The sequence below is a fragment of the Spea bombifrons genome, chromosome 1 (assembly GCF_027358695.1).
Source record: "Spea bombifrons isolate aSpeBom1 chromosome 1, aSpeBom1.2.pri, whole genome shotgun sequence".
NCBI lineage: Eukaryota > Metazoa > Chordata > Amphibia > Anura > Pelobatidae > Spea > Spea bombifrons.
This window is the reverse complement of record NC_071087.1, coordinates 142,931,972-142,950,813: the sequence shown is the minus strand read 5'-3', so window position 1 is coordinate 142,950,813 and position 18,842 is coordinate 142,931,972. Positions and strand designations below refer to the sequence as shown.

The window sequence follows — 18,842 nt, the reverse complement described above, 5'->3', positions numbered from 1 at the left end:
AGATTTCTGGATCCTCTTCACACATTAAGTGTCATTTCAGGTAATTTAACAAAACTCACTATGTAGGTCCTCATTAGTGCATCTATTGCTGGATAGAAGTAAAAATATATATATATAAAAAAAATTATAAAATGTGAGGATTTCTAACAAAACAAAAACCCGCTTAAAATTACTAATATACAACACTGTTTGCTTAAGGAGAAAAAAATTAGAAGCAGTGTTTTATAAGCTGCAAACCCGCTGGCATGAATCCCTGTAGACGTCAACGGGAATTTTCACCTGAATTTGCCAAAGTGGCTCTAAATAGATTATGACGACAGTCCTCACGTAGGTTGCCATGGCAGCCGCTTGTATTACAAACTGAATACACAAGCAAGACAACCAGAAAACATAAAAAGGACCACTTTGCTAAGCATTGTTAAACCACATGGTCCTATTACCGTATATACAAAATATATATTCTGATACAGTGTTATACACAACCATTAATTCCTTTCTGTTTAGCATCTTAAATAGCTGAAAATATCTGTAGCCCTGTATAAAATAAGTAGCCACTAGCTTTGGTTTGCAAAGGCAAGAGACATCCATGTAATGAGAAAGCTCTGTTATCCTAGGACAGTAAAATAGCCTATGTTCCTACAGTTCAAAGGAGGCCACAACTTTTCAGACACTGTATGGACACCCATTCTAATTATATTATATATCACATTACTGCCATGACTACCAGCTCCGTGCTTCCACCTTTTTGGCAGTATTGGAGAAGGATCTTTACCTGAGATCTCTTCACCTGGCTCTTGATGTACTAAGGTAAAGCGTGAAATCACAATTTCTCCAGAACTGGATAAACGGGGACAAGATGGTCATATTGGACGTGAACATATTGGAAAGTGGGAAATAGCAAGTAAGCGTGGGACCAATGGTTGGAGAGGATCTCGAAATATGAAAATAGCACAAAACAGTAGATTGTAGGATTTGGGGAAACTGACAAATCCTATTTCTTGTTAAATTTAGATTATGATTAGGTTTCTTTATTTGATTTTTGGACCAAAGGAAGTTGCGCCAGTGAGGATATTCTTCACGTTTCACTAAAAGTGAAGTCTAAGCATCACTGCACATTACAACATACCTGAAAGCAGGTTACAGAACAGCTCAACTCTTACGGATCGTCTCTTGGAATCAGTCATCTTGCTCTTATTTGTATTGATCTGCAGCTATTTCTGATTCCCAACCAACTGGCTGTGCGAGCAGACAGAGATTAACGAAAACGCAAAATACTTCATCGAAAGCATGTAACCAATAAGTGATTCCGCATAAGGGCGCCTAGCCGTCCGAAAGGAGAACAGCGTGTAGCATCCATGGTTATTTTGGTTTACGTCAGCATGTTAAGTCTATTAACAGCCGAAAGCCACCTAGGTCTTCAAAAACACCGGGGGGGGGGGGGGTTTAAACAGGAGTCAAAAGCAAATAGACATTTCTTAGGGTCGGGCAAACGAACACTATCCTTTTGTACTTGCAGCTGAAACAAAGGATTAGCTTTATCTATAGGAGTGAGCGGGGTAATTGACTAGGAACAGCCATCAGAGGATATTTTGCTTTTTTCTTTGGTAAAGCCATTATGCGAGGAAGTAACAATTTTTACATCCTGCTAGCGATTTAGCTGAAAAGAATTGCATATAATCACGGTTAGGTTTTGCAATGTGTTGACCGCACTAAGAAATATGAGGAAGTTTAATATTAGAAGCGGCAATTTATTTAAGAAAAACATACAAAGGACAAAGTGAAAAGCGGATTTCAGCTTATCTCATGATTTAGTAAATACACAAAAAAAGGCTGTCCTTTAAATATAAAAGTGTTGTGCCCCTCAGGCTCTTGCTAGTTTTGCTCTCTTTCTACAAGGCCAAGGAAGTTTAATAATTTGGTCGCCGAACGCAGATCACACAACGGACGGATACCAAGTATATTGCGACAGCTATGGGAGAAAGCACTGGGACATGCGCCCATTGGGACAACGCATTAGAGGTATGTATGTGCGAATAAATAATAATATAATGTTTATATGTTATGCAGGTTTAACGTAACCTTTCATTCATTCATTAAACGGGGCAGGTTTAAGACCTGAAAGAGGCTGCGAGAGAGCGAGCGCATACTTTGGACGTGCATTCTGTGGAGGCAATGCACTTCCACATTAAATGTCAAATAATTTTTGTTTAGGATTGAAGAAGAAAAAAAAAAAAAAAAAAAATTCCTAGGAATCACCCAATTAAAGTAAAAATGTATTTAATATATGATTAGATATTTACACATATATACAATGCCAGTCGTATCAAGCAAGCCTAACCAAAAACTGGTAAAAAACACTATTACGCAGAAGTGTGTGCAGAAGAGGCTCAACGTGTTAGAACTAGTGGTCTGTATCGGTCTTATTTCTGCACGATAATTCCTTTATAACAGATTATAAACAGGCACGTTGCCATGCTGCCTGCGTTTTAAGTGCCCTGTATTAATGGAGGCACCTGACCAACACAGCGGCGCTCAACAACATAATCCACTGCGTGTCAGATGAGCCTAGTTCATAATACACATTCGAGTCATCAAATACAGGGAAGTAGCCACATTGCACGGAAGCCGGGCTGGGCAGGCACAGAAACTGGGTCACCGAGGCAGGTCTATCATTTGTACGTGAACTGTTGGGTAAAAGGGCTGCCTAGTGTACCAGATGTTATTCCTCTCCAGCTTCCATAACAGCAGGGTGAACTCTTACAAGCCCAGCATTAATGCAGCACACTTACTACCTCTACTGCTTTTACTCCTACATTCCTTTATTCATTTGTAGATCATTGCAAATTCCGAGCCAGACAGTTCCACAATACCATCTGGGCGACCTCGTCATAGAGATGAGAAAGCGAATGCCGAATGTGCGTGGCCCAGCAAAGCTGTATTTACTGAACAGATCCAAGCTGATCGGGGATAGGAAGAACAAATGCAGTGTTTGGCAGCAACAAATGACATGCTTACCAACAGCCCCTCTCCATGTGCAGTAACAGTCACATGAAAAAGCAAACCGTGGACGTGACATACTAAGAACACGCTGCGCGTACATGTGAAACATCAGTACTACACATTGTCCGCTCTAAGCCACAAACAGCTCCAATTACACAAAACAAACACATATTTCAACTACTTGCTCCAAAGCTGAATATAAGTTCTATATAAAGAATTTTGCCCCTTTTCCTGGCTATTAACGCGGCTAGTGAACTGTACGGCACACGGACACGTGTTAACACTGCCTGACATACCTGCAATACACGTACCCGTAATGATTTTTTTTTTTTAAATGATGTTTAATGGCCAATTGTCTTTCCTAACAATGGGGTTTATTCTGAACCGGGAGGGTCACAAATTCAACTCCCTGACTTCACTACAGATTGCGAAGGTCCAATGCCAGGGAGCTGCAGCAGAAAGAGCTTGGCTTGCCCTGCATCATGTATAGTTAAGTCAGGAAGATTTTCTCAGTCTCTCTACACATTATGTTATACGTTATACACTATGCAGGACAAGCTCAGCCCTACATAGTGGAGAAACTTGCCCTTCGTAATACATAGTGAAAAGGTTGAAACCAAAACCAGGGCTCCTGTTTCAAGGATCCTGATAAATAAAAGATGTTATGCCAAACCTGTTGAGCCAACAGGTAACAATGTCTATTAACTACAATTCCCATGATCCTTTTCCTGCGAACATCACAGGAGGGGCGAGACCTTTCCACCGGCTCACTATCCCGTGATCCGAAATAAAATGTGGCAGACTAATGGGAATGCACAGGTAACTGCGATACTTCACGTGTGAACTAGAAAACATTTAACACGGCGGGCTGGTAAGGCTTAGCAATATATTCGGCTTTACTCAGTAAACCATAGGCTTGAAACGGTTCACGGAAGCTGAATATTTAAGCTCTACCGTCAACAGAAATCATGGAGATCAGGTATCTGCACAAAGAAAATACATGTTCATCCACCTTAAACAATGCACATTACAGGGCCAGCTTAGCCCTTCTACTGCGAATAAATAGCTGGGCCAGCTAAAAATACAGTTAGATCTGTGAGCTAAAATGCCCTTCCCTACAACAACCCTACAGAGTCTTTCCACAGCTGGATACACGCGTGGATATACAATAAACCATCATGTTCAGCCGGCGCCTGCTAATTCACGTTGCTTTTCTGTACATGCTTCCAACCGCCAATTCCATAATAAAATATAATTACAGCGTAACAAAATCAGCATTACGTATGCAACAACGTAATCACCTGGATTCCAAAGGACAGCACCTTATAATAATCTATGGAACGCTTTACAGGAGTAACAATGTATGTAATTGTAGGAGTCAGCAGGAATTTTTAAAAAGCAAAGCGACATTTTCTAACATAAGGAAAAGCATTAGGATCCGAAGGGCCGGGGATCTTCTCATCTCAAACATCAATTAAAGAGAAATTCTCCAAACTGCTAATGATTACCCCATAAATAGACAAGGTATTTAACAATCAGAACGTTAAATGTCTTAAACTAAGAAGTTGAGTAATGTTTAAGAATGTATAGTCCCTGTTCAGACACTCGCTATCTACTATAGAGACATATGTGTATATAGAATAAAATGAAACCATGTATGCCACGTAAAGACTATTCTGCCTTGTATAATATGTCAGTCACATGCACAAATGCACATCCCGGTCACATATGATCACATACATAATCAGAGGCTTAGATGTTACGTAGGAAGTCTTAATTTACAGAAAGGGTTGTGGATAAGTGGATCGGTGTCCCATCAGAAGTGGTAGAGGCTGACAGTAGGGGAATTTAAACATACATGTAAAAGGCATAATGCTTTCCTGAACCTAAGCCAAGATCAAGGACTGATTAGGGTTTTTACATCAGGAAAATTGGGGTTAAATTCTATGCTTCGGTATAAATCCACACTGTGACCGGGAGACATCAGGACAGCTCAGGCACTTCTAATGTCTACAGACACATATGGCGCTACCCGTATATTATACACAAATGTACAACAGCCTCGGTCCCAACAACGCACTGTACAGCCACAGCCCTATGCAATTCCCAGTTGGTGCCCAGAAGGTAGGGAGGAAAAGGAGGCCGGACACCGGCCAGGAAGCAAGTAAGGAAGCACAGCTCACCCAGAAACTCTCCAGGAAATACGCCATGACCATGGTATCAGTGAAAAAAGGGGAACAGGGTTCCACACTGTATTCGCCAAGGTGACTATTGGTTCGCCGGCTTTCCGGCTCGGTGTAATGTCCCCTTACGGATCTTCTCCGAACTACGGATCCCGCCTGTGTCCCTCACCTCCTCCCCCTCCTGCAATGGGCATTGCGCATGCGCAGTAAGGGCAAAGGAGGGCGTTTGAGATAAGGTATAGGCATACACTTCCTGCGCGTTCATGAAAGGCAGTCTCCTCGCTTTCTTTCTTTTTTTTTTTTTGGTAAGCTTTATTTAACAAGACAAACCCTGATCACGGATATATAAAACTATAAACGAAAGCAGTAATAAAGCCGGGATTTGTTCATTCTTCTTCACTCTGTAAATGTCGCCCCCGTTTTCTGCCCTTTACTTATTACGTTGTTTTTGCATTTGGTGGACCATTACACTTTTTACATTCTATTCCCAATGTGAAATAAAGGTGTATATATATATATATTTATATACAAATCTTAATAGTTTGAGTCAGGACAGTCTCACTCACTCATTCATTTGGGCTGCTGGTTTAAAATAAAAACGCGACAGTCACGACAACGATAAATTTAGCGCCGCTTCCAGAGCCAACACCTGAATCCTCGGGGCTGTGCCCATTTTCCATTTAAACGGAGGGTGTTTTCCTGCAATGCCAGCGGGAACACCCACTGATGTTGACAGGAACGCCCCATGAAATTAATGGTACCGCCTCCGACGTCAGTGGCCAGTCCTGGCTGCGTCCCGCGAGGGTAGGCTCCAGGTAGCCGGAACCCACAAGTTCCCAGGTATGGTGATGCACACGGAACGTCAAAAGCTTAGGTTTATTGCAGGAAGTGTTCCTTTACTGATAAGTGCATACCGGTCAATGGAGCCACCAGGGGGCGGAGCTTGGGTCACTCAACCTGTTATCACTAATGGGCATGCGCACAATTTTGCACACGAGCAGTATGTAGTATTCAGAGTCCCAGGCACAGGAGACTAAAATCAGGATTACGGCCCAAAAAACGGGACAGTGGGATAGAGTAGCAAAATTGGGACTGTCCCATGCAGTGTAAGACAGTTTGGAAACATTTAAGTGGAACAGCCTCCCTGCAAAAATGGTAGAGGCTAATGCAGCCAGTGATTTAAACCGTGCATGGGGCAGAAACCTGGCTATTCTGAATCCAAGAAGGTATGGATCAAGGCTTGAGCCTTTACCAGTCCAGTCTGAGCCTGATAGCAAGCAGATCTGTGAGTACCGGTAGATCCCCACCCAAAATAAAGAGTAGATTACATGTAGACAGAGCACTGTCTTGTTTAAGAATTTGGTGTGAGTACTTTGGTTTTAAATTAAGAAGTGAGTGTGAAGCAAAGTGCCTATGTGGAGCACTGGATCCCCAAATTCTCCTGCGCCATACTACAACCTCTTTCTTCCCTAAGTGGGTGAGCTGAATCTTGTTGGCCCCCTTTAAGGAGGGGATCCACTGAAGTCTTCAAAGGGAGGTAGGAGGCCATAAAAGCTACGTACTCAAAAGGGGTAGGGGCTTAGCAGGAGTTGACAGACCTGCACCTACTAATAAATGTTTTCCTCCCACAGCCAGGGCTGCGCAGGATACCTGGGAATTTCCCGGTGGGCCTAGCGGCCGGCAGACCAACATTCAAAACAGCGCCTGTGAGCGGGATTGAATGCGGCTGCCTCCTCCGGGGCCTAATGAAATGAAAGGGGCTGGCGTGCACACACCGCGCCGCCCAATGGCCGTGCCTCAGCACTTCGTCCCACGTCTTAAAAGGGTTGGGACGAAGAGCTGAGGCACGGCCGTTGGGCGACGTGGTGCGTGCCCCCACCAGACACCAGGGAGTCAGAAGCAGTGGTAAGTGGGGGGGGTGTTATATGGGGGGACATAAGGCTTTCCTGGAGGCAGAGTGTCCCATGATATTCCTTTTTTTCCCCCTTTTTTTTATCCTGTTTTATTGAGACAGGAACCACATTCATGTAAAATCATACATTGACTGTTAGGACATTGTGTACATACAAATGTCTCGGTAATAACAAGTAATAGGTATATGATAAATAAATTGAGGTACAGCAGTGAGGTGTAATAAAAAACAGACATCAATAGGCTCATATCTATATTAGTAAGACAATGCCAGGTGATTACCGTACAATGTGGTTCAATAAAATGAACAGGAGAGAAGGATGGAAAGGTCCATTAAGACCAACGAATTACTGGCAGTCGGTGCAAGTGTTCAGCCTGAGTATATGTAATAAGAGAGTTAAGTAAAGATTAAAATAACTAAACCAAAAACAGAAACTAAAACCAATCCGGGAGCGGTGTTACAGACATAAATAAGAGATAAGCAGACATAGTTGGTGGTGTAGGAAATGGTCACATAAAGACATAAGCTGAAAACAGTATTATCCGGTTGCTCAATTGGATAGCGGGGCTTCAATCCCTACAATGGTTTTGAAGCGTGGAGATAGGAGGAATACCTTCCAGTGGTGCCAGCACGGGTCATGCTTCTGCGCCAATCCCCTGGAAGCCATCACCAGGTATTCCATATGATATGTGAAAATTAACTTTTTCAGCCAAACCTGAATTGGGGGAATGGAGTGGGATCTCCAGAACTGTGGGATTAAAGCCCTGGCTGCATTCAGGAAATGTAAAGAAAGAGAACGTTTGTATCTTCCGATAGGGATAGAGGAGGCCTGTAATAGAACCAATTGGGGTGTTAACTGAAAGTTTGGGTCGCATACCTCTCTAATAACCCACAGTACCCTTGACCAGAAGGGTCGAATCAAGGGACAGTCCCACCAAATATGAGCATATGTGCCCGGATGAGATTCTCAGCGCCAGCAATGGGAGGAGACTTGTGGCAAGAACTTGTGTCGTTCTGCCGGAACTCTGTACCACCTGGTAAGTAGTTTAAAGGCCAGTTCTTGTGTCTTGCTGGAAATGACTCCCTTATGAGTTAAATAAACCTAAATCTGAGAACTGAGTGCCCAGCTCACCCTCCCAGAAACTAAAGTAGTATGGTTTGGTCAAACCATCAGTGTCTAAAAGGGCCACTCTGCCTCTAGAAATGCCTTATACCCCACTATCTCATGATATGCCTTTTAACCCCCTATATGCCAGAGTGCCAAATAGGGGTATAAGGCATTTCTGATGCTGATTGTTGCCACTGTACTACAGGAGTCCTTATGGTCTCTAATGAGAATGGGGTTGCTAATTTGTAACCATTTCCCACCTATGGCTGTCCAGCACCAATAGATCACAGAATTGTACCTACCGTACATACTTGGTGGCACACATTTACACCTCTAGACACTAATGGTTTATGCAATCCTTCCTTTAAACTGTAAGTCCACCATTCTTGCCAGAAACTTTGTATTAAAGTACCATAAGGCTTGGTGGCAAGCTCACAGGCATGGTCCTCAATGCCCGTTGTGTCTGTATGTGTTAATGCATATTTGTTATGTATGTGTTAAACATCCCATTTATATGCTATTATTATATGTCTTGTACAATGGTTTGTAGGTATGGTGACTTTTCCTACCTCTGGCCTACAGTCCAGTTCTTCCCAGTTTCTCTCCCGCATGAAAGTAGATATTGTCTCTGGGATGTTCCCCTGTAAGAAAAATGACCAGGGTGACTCTTGCTACATGGGTTTGGATATCCAGAGCAGTTGAAACTTCCTACAGATCCTAGTAGACCTGGAATTCAAGAGCATAAGCCTATAGTAGACTCAATAAATACAGAGATGGGGATCGTTCTCAACTCCTGCAAGAAAATAGTGCTATAAAATCCCAAGACATTTCCAAACTCTGATAGGCGCAGGTGTTGCAGCCAATACTGAATGAATTCATTATATGGATTCCAGAGATTTACCTGCTACATGGTCGCTTTAAACAGCATTGCTTTTAATCTATTCAGAGCACCTGATCTTTATCTGCAGTCAGAGGGAACCTGAAGGTATATGATTAGAAAACAATATTAAAGGTGGGGGCAATTAAATCAGCCAAGAACGGCATGAGGTTAAAGCAGTGGGGAGAGAAAAAGAAACAGTGGGTATCTTGGCGTGAGCAGGGGCGCTTAGTGATGCTCCTTGGTGGAGTGCATCAATCAAGGATGCACGTGTCTGGCAACGCGTATATGTTACCAGGAACATACATGTTTTGTTGGTAGATGAAAGAAGCCAATAAACTATGTAGAACAGCATGTTTATAACCATTCCCACACAGCATGGCTGAACTTAAAACACACTTTCGAGGGAGAACCTGATGACTGAATCCACATCTCCACAATATACCAAGAGCCGTCATGGTGTGTCTGCTAACGGTTTCTATGAATGACATCAAACCATATCACACCAAGGTTACTGGATTCCGCAGCAAAACTTGTTTTCCTTTAAATAGACTTCAATACGTTGCTGGATCATGGCTGAAATAGCTGCCAGTATCCTATTTCTGTTATGTGTACCCATGGACTTACTAGAGTACCGCACCAAGGAACCATTTAGTGGTTAGACTTAATATTAAAGCCCTGAAACATTTTAAAGCATGCATCAGGCAGGGAGGTCTCTTCAAATAACATCAGCATAATCCAACTGTACTACTGATTGAACAGATCCATTTCACAGCTTGGGATCAATAATGACTCCAATGTAGGTATCATCTAGTAAACCCATGAGGATATAGCATAAAATAGTTCAATTAAATAGTTTAACAAAATAACATGCATGATAAAACAAAGGTTCACACCACCTTGGGGACAATTATTAAAATGGATCCAACACTTATTTTGGAAGAAACCAAGCACATTGCATTATATAGAATAGCTGGTTTCTTTAAATATTTTTTAAGGGGGGGGGGTAGCATGCATGCAACTTTAATAGGTTCCCTTGCTGTTCAATCGCAATGTACCATACATTTTTTTTTTTTTTTTTTTAGAGCAAATGCTCTGAAAAATACCCGTCTTATAATCAGACCTCAAATAGGTCTGACTATGAGACTAAGATCCAGATCCACCGCAGCGCTGCAGGGGACCTGGATCCTCCTGTCTCCAACCCCCCAACCCACTGGTGTTTTTTGGGGGGGGTGTTAAATGGGGGGCATAAGGCATTTCTGTAGGCAGGGTGCTCTATGAAATGCATTTTAACCCCCTTAATGGGAGCTGCCTCCTGAAATGCCTTATACCTCCCTACATGCCACTCTGCCCCATAATATGCCTTTTAACCCCCTAAATGCCAGCGGCATATAGGGGTATAAGGCACTTTTGGAGGCAGAGTGGCATATAGGGGGTTAAAAGGCATATCATGGGGCACAGGGGCATATAGAGGGTCAAAAGGCATATCATGGGGTGCAGTGGCATTTAGAGGGTTAAAAGGCATATCATGGGGCACAGTGGCATATAGGGGGTTTAAGGCATTTATGGGGCAGAGAGACAAGCCTGGGGCAGATTGGGAAATAAAAGGAATCAAAAACAAAATATTTTTCTCAATCATAGCTTTTATTTAAAAAAATGGTTTACATGAATTAACATTTACTGGTAAAACTTTTCCTATAGGGTCATCTTATATGCAGGATTTTTCTTTTCTTAAATTAATATTCAGATTTTGGAGGGTTGTCTTATAATTGAGCAAATGCAGTAATTTTTATGATCATCATACATTAATTTTAGGTTTCTTGGGCTTTCAAGGTCAATAGGTTTTCCTATTGGTTTTTCTTGCAAATTTAGGAATGTCTGCCAAAGGGCCCGGCTTCAAACATGCATTTTTGTCCACCAAGGATGAGGTAGGATGACAGAAAACTTGATTTAATTCCTCACTAATGGAACAAGCCATACATGTATTCAACTTGCACTGTTTTGATAAATCAGGAACCATCTCAAGTGGAGAAAATCTACATCCCGAAGTACATGATAAACATTGGGGAAGAAACACTAGGCGGATATCAGGATGATTGAGTGGTATGGGTCTAAACGAGCTGCATTCGTTTTGTTTAACTCTCTAGGAAAAAGTTTACAATTTATGGAACAGTTTTTTTTTTTTTTTTTTTAAGTAAAGATGGGGGGGCCTAGTAACATTTCTGTGGATGCTTATTTGCTCCTGCAGTCTTGTCTGCCATTTAATATGAAAAAATGTAATTCAAAATTGGATACATAGTCTGAGAAGTAACTCTTTGGGGGGGAACTGTTTTTTTTTTGTTTTTTTTTAAGAATATACCTGTGCATTTGGAGGAACCCATTAAAACAAAATAAAAGCAGACTAAAGATTTCATTCCATTTGTTGATTCTTTCCACTTACTCATACTTATGTTCTCACTCAAAGTTTGTCTTCCTACCTTCCCCACCCACCACCTCCATGTCCCCTTTCCTGCAATTCCCCCTTTTCTTTTTTTGTCCATTTCTTCATAAACCAGGCCCCCCAGTCAATTTGTTTTTGGTCCATCTGCACAAGTCTGATACCTAGAATGTATAAAAAGGATCAAATGATGGCCGACTAACAAGCCCAGCAATGCAGATCATGGAGTGCAGGAGAAAAAAAAAACCAAAAAAAAAACCACACCTCGCGTATTTAAACAACTTTATTAACACAGCCAAGCAGTGATTAACATTCACATCTATTATCACATCATACAAATGTAAATACAAAATTACTACAGTACAATATATATTCTCTGCATGATCCAAAATATTTGGTGGCCCCAAAAAACTTTTAAAATTCAGCAGCTTATCAAAAACTAAAATCATAGTATAAGTGAAATTCAATTAGCAGAGGCAGACTTCCGAGAAAAAAAATCACTTTCATAGAAGGTAAAAGTTGCATGAGGAATATTTGTCTAAAAAGGTTAACATTGTGTCAGGGAAAGGTAACTGAACAAATATAAAGCTTTTTAATAATAAGTGCACACAACCTAAGTTGCCAGCAGAAAGATCCGGTGTGACGACGTGTCTGTTTCAATGCATCATCAGTTAAATTCATTGGAGGTTAGAAGTAACCCCATTTTAGTTAAAAGCCCTAGAAGTAGAAAAATTCAGACACTCGAGCCGATGAACCAGGATTCATTTTAATTCTGTGTATATGCTTGGACTGGCTGAGGGTGAACTGGTTGCGATTCATCTGGTGGCGTGCCCGCTAATGGTTCTCTATGGATTAACTGGTATTGCTTTGTATAGAAGCTATCACACGCTGATTGTGTTTCACATGGCTTAAAAACGTAACTTTTTATACATCACAGTGCTAAAATTTAATTTATTAAAACATGGCTATGTATTCCACACACTTGCTGCCAACAATGAAGCCCATAAAGCGATGGCCCTTATATTCTGCAAGAACCGAATGACTAAGTTCCTGCGCCAATTGCCAAAATCACGCACCATATGTGTGCAAAGACCGAGAACTAGTCAAGGGTCCGTCATTTTCTTATTCCATACATACAAAGTTTTAGTGGATCTCAGTGGCTGTTTGGAAACACCCTGGCAGATTAGAAAGTATATAAAGTTCACACAGCATTAGATGCCAGGAAGAAGGTTTAACCTCATGGCTGCAAAAAAAACACCCTGCTAATAAACACACAACGGTTAACGCTTTCTTCCATGGAGATCTTACGGAGACCGATACTTTATTCTACAGCCAAAATGACTTAATGGAACGGGATTTAAAGGACCCCTCGCGGTGTTCTTTATTACTCAGAAAACAGCACAGCTTGAGTCTAAGTGTAAAGCTGGTTTTCTACCCAGGACAGCACAAATGCTTTCTGCAAAAAGGGGGAGGGGAAAAAAAGTGGGCTATTTCACAGTACATCAGGTAAGGGGCATAGATAAATGCCTATCGGCAGCAGCAAAAGTTTGTGCAAAGCTCTGGATCAAACCGGTCTCAGATTATACTATATAGCTGTGCAAAAAGCTTCAGACTCTGCAGAAGATCAATAGATCAAAAACCGAGCCACGTCGAAATCCAACTCTGCAGAGCATTTCACTTTTGTTTTAAACCACACCTCAACTCTTTGCTATACATATGGGGGGCCGCTTTCTAACCACTATCTCCATTACGCCCACTTAACACACGGTGCCTTTCAATGCGCGAAAATCATATTAACCCCTTAAGGACAATAGGTTGTCCTTAAACCCATTAAAAACAATACATTGTAGGCCCGTACATGTACGGGCTGTCATGAAGGGGTTAAAGTTTAGCGAAACACAGAATCGGTAGAGTATACTTCCAGTACAGCGTATTTAACTGCATGGAAACAACCAAGATCACTTTCTTACTAGTAACAAACTAAACGGCATGCTCTGGGGGGATTGCTTCAACAAACAGGGCTGTATAGTAAACCGCCTTAGGAAGCAGACACATGGATCTATATACATTGCTATTACAACACCCTGTCCTGGACATGCAGCCCCATCATAAGAATGTTTAATGTTACTAAAGTGGTAAAAGCAACATATAATCCAGAAGTTTACCTGCAAAGCTACTCAAGCCTTTTGTTTTCTCTGGATTCACAGTGACGGCAGCGTCTAATAATGAAAACGGGGAATAAAGTGTTTCTCAACGACTACACCGGCCACATTGCCTTTTTCTTTTTACTGGGGAAGTTCATGGAAAATGGGTTTAACATTTAACAAGCAACACTTTCCGTTACCAACTTAGGTTGACAGCCATTTTTTTTTATTTATTTTTTTAATCGGTAAAAGGAAGAAAGCTAAAAAAAAGGGCAGGTAAAAAAAAAAATAAAAATAAAAAACAGTAAACACAGACCTCCTGAGGTTCCTACAACATCAAAATATTCAAGTAGAAAATCTACATCACATAGCAGCGGCTATTTCTGTAGTTTAGCACACTAACAGCACTTTATTCAGTGTGAGAGACATCGTAAGCCGTGCTTTTAGCAGAAAAACACTGGAATGTAACAAGACGAGACCTACGATTCAAAGAACATTCCATAGACATTCAAAAACGGTCAAAGCCTACACCACAATAGTAAAGATGCTTCATATATCCCATGATGATGAATCAAAGAACTACTGAAATCAGAAAAGCAGCCCCCACTCTCACACTAATAACTTGGGTGGAGGATGGGGAGAGTAAAAACAGGGGGGGGGGCATCAATAATATGTCCCAATTGTTATTTCATTAAAAATCCATTGGGTATTTACTTCTGAATAGTTTGATTGTCTGATCATTTGAGACAGACGCTTGTTTTACCCAACAAAATGTTATTTTAAACCCAGCTGCTTGTGTTCAGTGCCCAGCTAAGAATAGGTAAAAAATGTAAAAAGCACAGTATATCGGTTTAATGTAGAGTGTTTCAAAAATGACGTTCGGGTGGAAATTCCTTAAGTGTCAAATCCCTGCAGAAAATGAAACCCTTCCTTTGAAGCAGAGCAAACGGCACTGAACAAAGCATTTGTTATTACGCTTCGAAGTGTGTGCGTGTGTGTAATATTATACATATGCACACATATATACACACACGCACATATAATCACTCAAACAAAATGTTTAGCCAAAAAAGGAAATCATGAATCAAAAGTGTATTAAGAGCCACCATTAGTTTCCTTATCAGAGTTATACCTGAGTCAATCATTACTTATAACTTCATTAAGCCGAACACATGCCAACTCCATGCAAGCCTCAATTCATCACATGAGAAATGGAATTAAACTGGTGCATGCAGATCTTTCTTGTACAATACTTGTATTTCAATAAGTCTAATGGAAAACCCTAAATAGTACTGGTTTCTAGTAACCAGCCACATATCCCATACAATAAACGGCAATGGGATATGTTTTCTTAGCAATTAGAAAGACTTCATGGATAATGCCCTACTGGTAATGACATTCATTTACATGTTTGAAATTCAATGTTTTATTGATAGAATCTGTATATAGTGCAATTTATATACACTATTTTATAAGATCAATGTTTAACTCACAAAATGAATGATAGCGCACGGGGACACAAACATGGTGGCTTTCAGATTCTACATAAGGACGTGGGACATCGTAGGACATTGCGGGACATCGGCTCTGGCCAGCAGAGGTAACGTTTTACTTTGGGGTTTTCTTCTGTATCATCATGGGATACACCTTGACTATCACTTAAGATTTCACGAGGACACGTTGTCAAGTGTACCAGTTAAGTTTCACATTCATAGTACATAAGAAAATACACATGGAAAGAAAAGTAAAAGGTTAAATTAACAAGGGTTTATTCACAGGAACACAAGTGGAGAAAGCAACAGAAAAGCTGAACAAAATGAAATGAAAAAGGGGATTTTATTAAAAAAAAAAAACTCATTGTGTAGCTTTTATCTCGCACCCTAAGGTGTCTGTTCAGGGTACAAAGGGCCACCAACAAGCGCCAATATAGTGCAGATACCCTGGGTCACATCTATTTAATTAATGTTTTGTGATCATGCTTTGAACAAAAGAGAAAAAAAACAGACATCTTAATATGTTGAAGAGGGAATAAACACTGAATTATAGCAATTACCTTGATTTCTACAATTTCAATTGTTCCAACATGAATGCATCCCCTTAAACTGATCTTATTCTATGTAACTGAGGTTCTCATAATATTACTTGTATTTAACCATGCAGAAAGAACATCACGCTGACAGCACAGAGGCAAAAAGCTTTGCACATGTACACCAGCTTTCCACGCTGTGTTACAATACAATATTAATCGGCTTTTTCTTAACAGATGCTAGAGTCCCTTTTCAGCACCAAAGGGCTTGCAATGTTTCACACAGTCCACCGCCACTCCGGGCAAACAAAAGTTTACATTTTTAACCGTACTTTGTAGCATTACACTTATTTTTCTTAAAAACAAATTCCTAAACAACGTAAAAACATACCGCCAATGCAGGGCTACATTTAATTGGTAAACGGGGAAAAAAATAAATTAAAAAAAAAAATGGTGGATACCAGTCAGCATTTGCCCATCTTACTACGTGATCCAAGCGTGCTAGTTAAGGAGTGAACTGCATATCCCTTTCAAGCCAAGCGAAAACCAACAGTACACTGCATGGCAATGCTATTCAGTTTCTTTAGCAATGTATCAAAATGCTATGGTCTAAAAACAGATTGTTTTTGCTAAAGGGGACTGCAAATTAATGCTCAGGAAATGAGCAATTTATTTAAAAAAAAAAAAATTACTGTTCGATTCCTAGTAAACTAAAAAAAAAAAATAGTTATTCTTTACCAGTTCATTTCCCTCCTCAAAACAAAGAAAAAATTTGGCATTATGATGTCATATTACACGTATGCATATTAAGCATCTGAACTGTAGTCTAAGTACCTGCTCTTAACACGCATAGTAAGCTGTGTTTGTAACTGCGCTGGCTTCATCTATTTGTCTTCATTAACATGCAACACCAACAGCTCCCAATTAAAGGGAGAGAGATTTAGACGACCCTTTACTTAAAAATAAATGCCATTTACTGCTATAATCCCCATTCCTTACTATTTCCTTTTATGTGTGCAAAAAATGATTTTCCTCTTACTTAACCCCCTAGAGTTCAATTATAAAGGTACTCTTAAGTACAATCCCCCATATACCAGAATGTGCTGTTTTGGAGACTATATTCTTAGTTCGCTTCTTCACATCCAGTGCAGAATTGTAAAGGAGACGTATTTCCACCCACAAAGGCTCCAGACGTTTAAACGTTTCCCAACATCGACTTAATACAGTGACGGCAACACCTCCCTCCCGCCCCTCCCAGTAGGCTTTGGGATTGAACTGTGTTCCCTACTGGTTTGCCCTTCCCCCCTGTAATAGGGTAGCATTTCCCTGGGTGCAGAGGCTCCCCCGCTGTCTCCCAGACTGAAGGACCTGAGCAGATGGAAAAAGAAAAGAAAACAAAAACACTTAAATTAACTCATATCTCAAGAAGGATTTCTACGTGCCTGTGTGGATGCGCAAGCATCAAAAATACCAGAATTAAACTCAAGGGGGAAACAATCATGTTTTCAGTTGTCTTAAACTGGTTTATAAAAGAGCTCCTACCTGCAAATTTCTTGCAAGCCATTATAAAAGTGAAAATAATTGAGGATAATTACATTTTAACATTAACCGAAGGTGGCATAAATGAGGCACATCGTGAAAATGTTTCTATTGTCTGCATTATGTTTTGCTATTTATGAGCAGCTTCACACCCACAGGTGGGCTTAGCTTTCACAGGCACGGTTTTAGTGATTAATTGCCAGATTACACAGTTTTTTTTTCACTGCCTATTGCAATCTTGTTTTACTTAAATCCCATTTGCGTCCGTGCTGAATGTTCGAATGGTGTCTGGAGACCAGTGTGGCTGACTTCCAACAAGATACCATAACTGGGAGACTGATCGGAAGTTCCTGAAGTTCTCTTACTAGAAGTAGGGCACTACGGACACAGCTTTCATTCTAACGCACACACCGAACTACACGCTAACCTTTGCTTATAGTAGGAAGTAATGGGTTATAGGAGCTAACAGGAGATTGTCTCCATTTATCACTCAATCTTCCAGAAAGAAGATTGAACTTCTTGTGGATTCTGAAGTGTGCGCTGAACAGGTAGAAGCATCCACCAGAAAGGGTTGGTACTTCAGTAATGTGTTTTTAAAGCACTAAAGCTGGAGCGGGCTATTTAACGTTTGTATTCTTGGAGAAAGCCTCAGATCGTGTGTGTGAGCGTAAGTGTACTTACCCCTAATGATGAGACTGCAGCTATAGCACAACTAGGTTAAACTCCATAGTAAGCTGCGAGACGTTCCTTAAGGGGAAGAGGAAACTGATCTGCAAAACGCCTCCAATTTTCATCCCCTACTTGATTTTTAAATCCATGAAGAATCTTTGGACAAAACAGAGAGATAACGTAAGTATCTTTAAAAATAAATAAACTAACTGAATTCCTTTGCTCTCCTTAAACATTACGACTAGTTTTTGTCCAACTTGCACCACGTCGACAAGGATTTCCTCGGCAACATTCAAACAGCGCAATGTTGTGTCTTAGTTAGAACCAGAACTATTCTCGCCAGCCTTCACAGCCACCTACTGCTCTATATGCATTTTCTAATTTACATCAGCAATTTTTTTGGCTTCTGGTTAAGGCCACTCCTGGGGAGAACCTCAAGCATTTCCTTACTATCCTTTCCTAAGGGAAGCACTCTGGATATCAGATGAGAAAATGAAGGACTGAAATAATAAAGTACAGTTTAATTTTACACATAATAAAGCAAAAGTACTACCTTACAAAACATGTCTCGAAGATCTTCCTTCGGATTAACCCATGATGCGACAGCATCACAGAAAAATATAAAATCCTAAAAAATAAAAAAAAATAAGAGGGGAGGTGTAATTTTTTTTTAAAGAGTATATATATATATATATTTCACAAGTATTAACCATAATTACAATCCTACAATCAAATACTTTCTCAAATGGGCCTTTTATGACCCAACACGTGTGCCATTGATGTTTACCTGTACTACTCCACCAGGATTAACACTGATCATCGTACAAATTCCTCGGAATGCAGAGTCCTTCTCCTCATTGTCTCGGATATTCCTCAACGAAGTGCACCTATTAATTCCAAACATAATTCATTATGCCGACATATCGCACCCAGAGACGGAGCCAAAA

The 18,842-nt window shown here is 40.6% G+C and overlaps 2 protein-coding genes across 3 annotated transcripts in view; both read right to left on the bottom strand.

Moving 5' to 3' along the window:
• FCHO2 (FCH and mu domain containing endocytic adaptor 2) overlaps nt 1-5,362 on the bottom strand; it is a 42,928-nt gene extending 37,566 nt beyond the window's left edge. The window contains exon 1 of the mRNA XM_053475518.1: nt 5,184-5,362. Coding sequence (XP_053331493.1) covers nt 5,184-5,216 — 33 coding nt within the window. The 5' untranslated portion in view covers nt 5,217-5,362. The remainder of the gene's footprint in view (nt 1-5,183) is intronic.
• Nucleotides 5,363-15,495: 10,133 nt separating this feature from the next.
• TNPO1 (transportin 1) overlaps nt 15,496-18,842 on the bottom strand; it is a 28,548-nt gene continuing 25,201 nt past the window's right edge. For both annotated transcript variants that reach the window (XM_053475501.1, XM_053475508.1), the window contains exons 21-24: nt 18,683-18,782; nt 18,449-18,523; nt 17,908-18,051; nt 15,496-17,055 (exon numbers count right to left, since the gene is read on the bottom strand). In XM_053475501.1, coding sequence (XP_053331476.1) covers nt 17,944-18,051; nt 18,449-18,523; nt 18,683-18,782 — 283 coding nt within the window. In that variant the 3' untranslated portion in view covers nt 15,496-17,055; nt 17,908-17,943. The remainder of the gene's footprint in view (nt 17,056-17,907; nt 18,052-18,448; nt 18,524-18,682; nt 18,783-18,842) is intronic.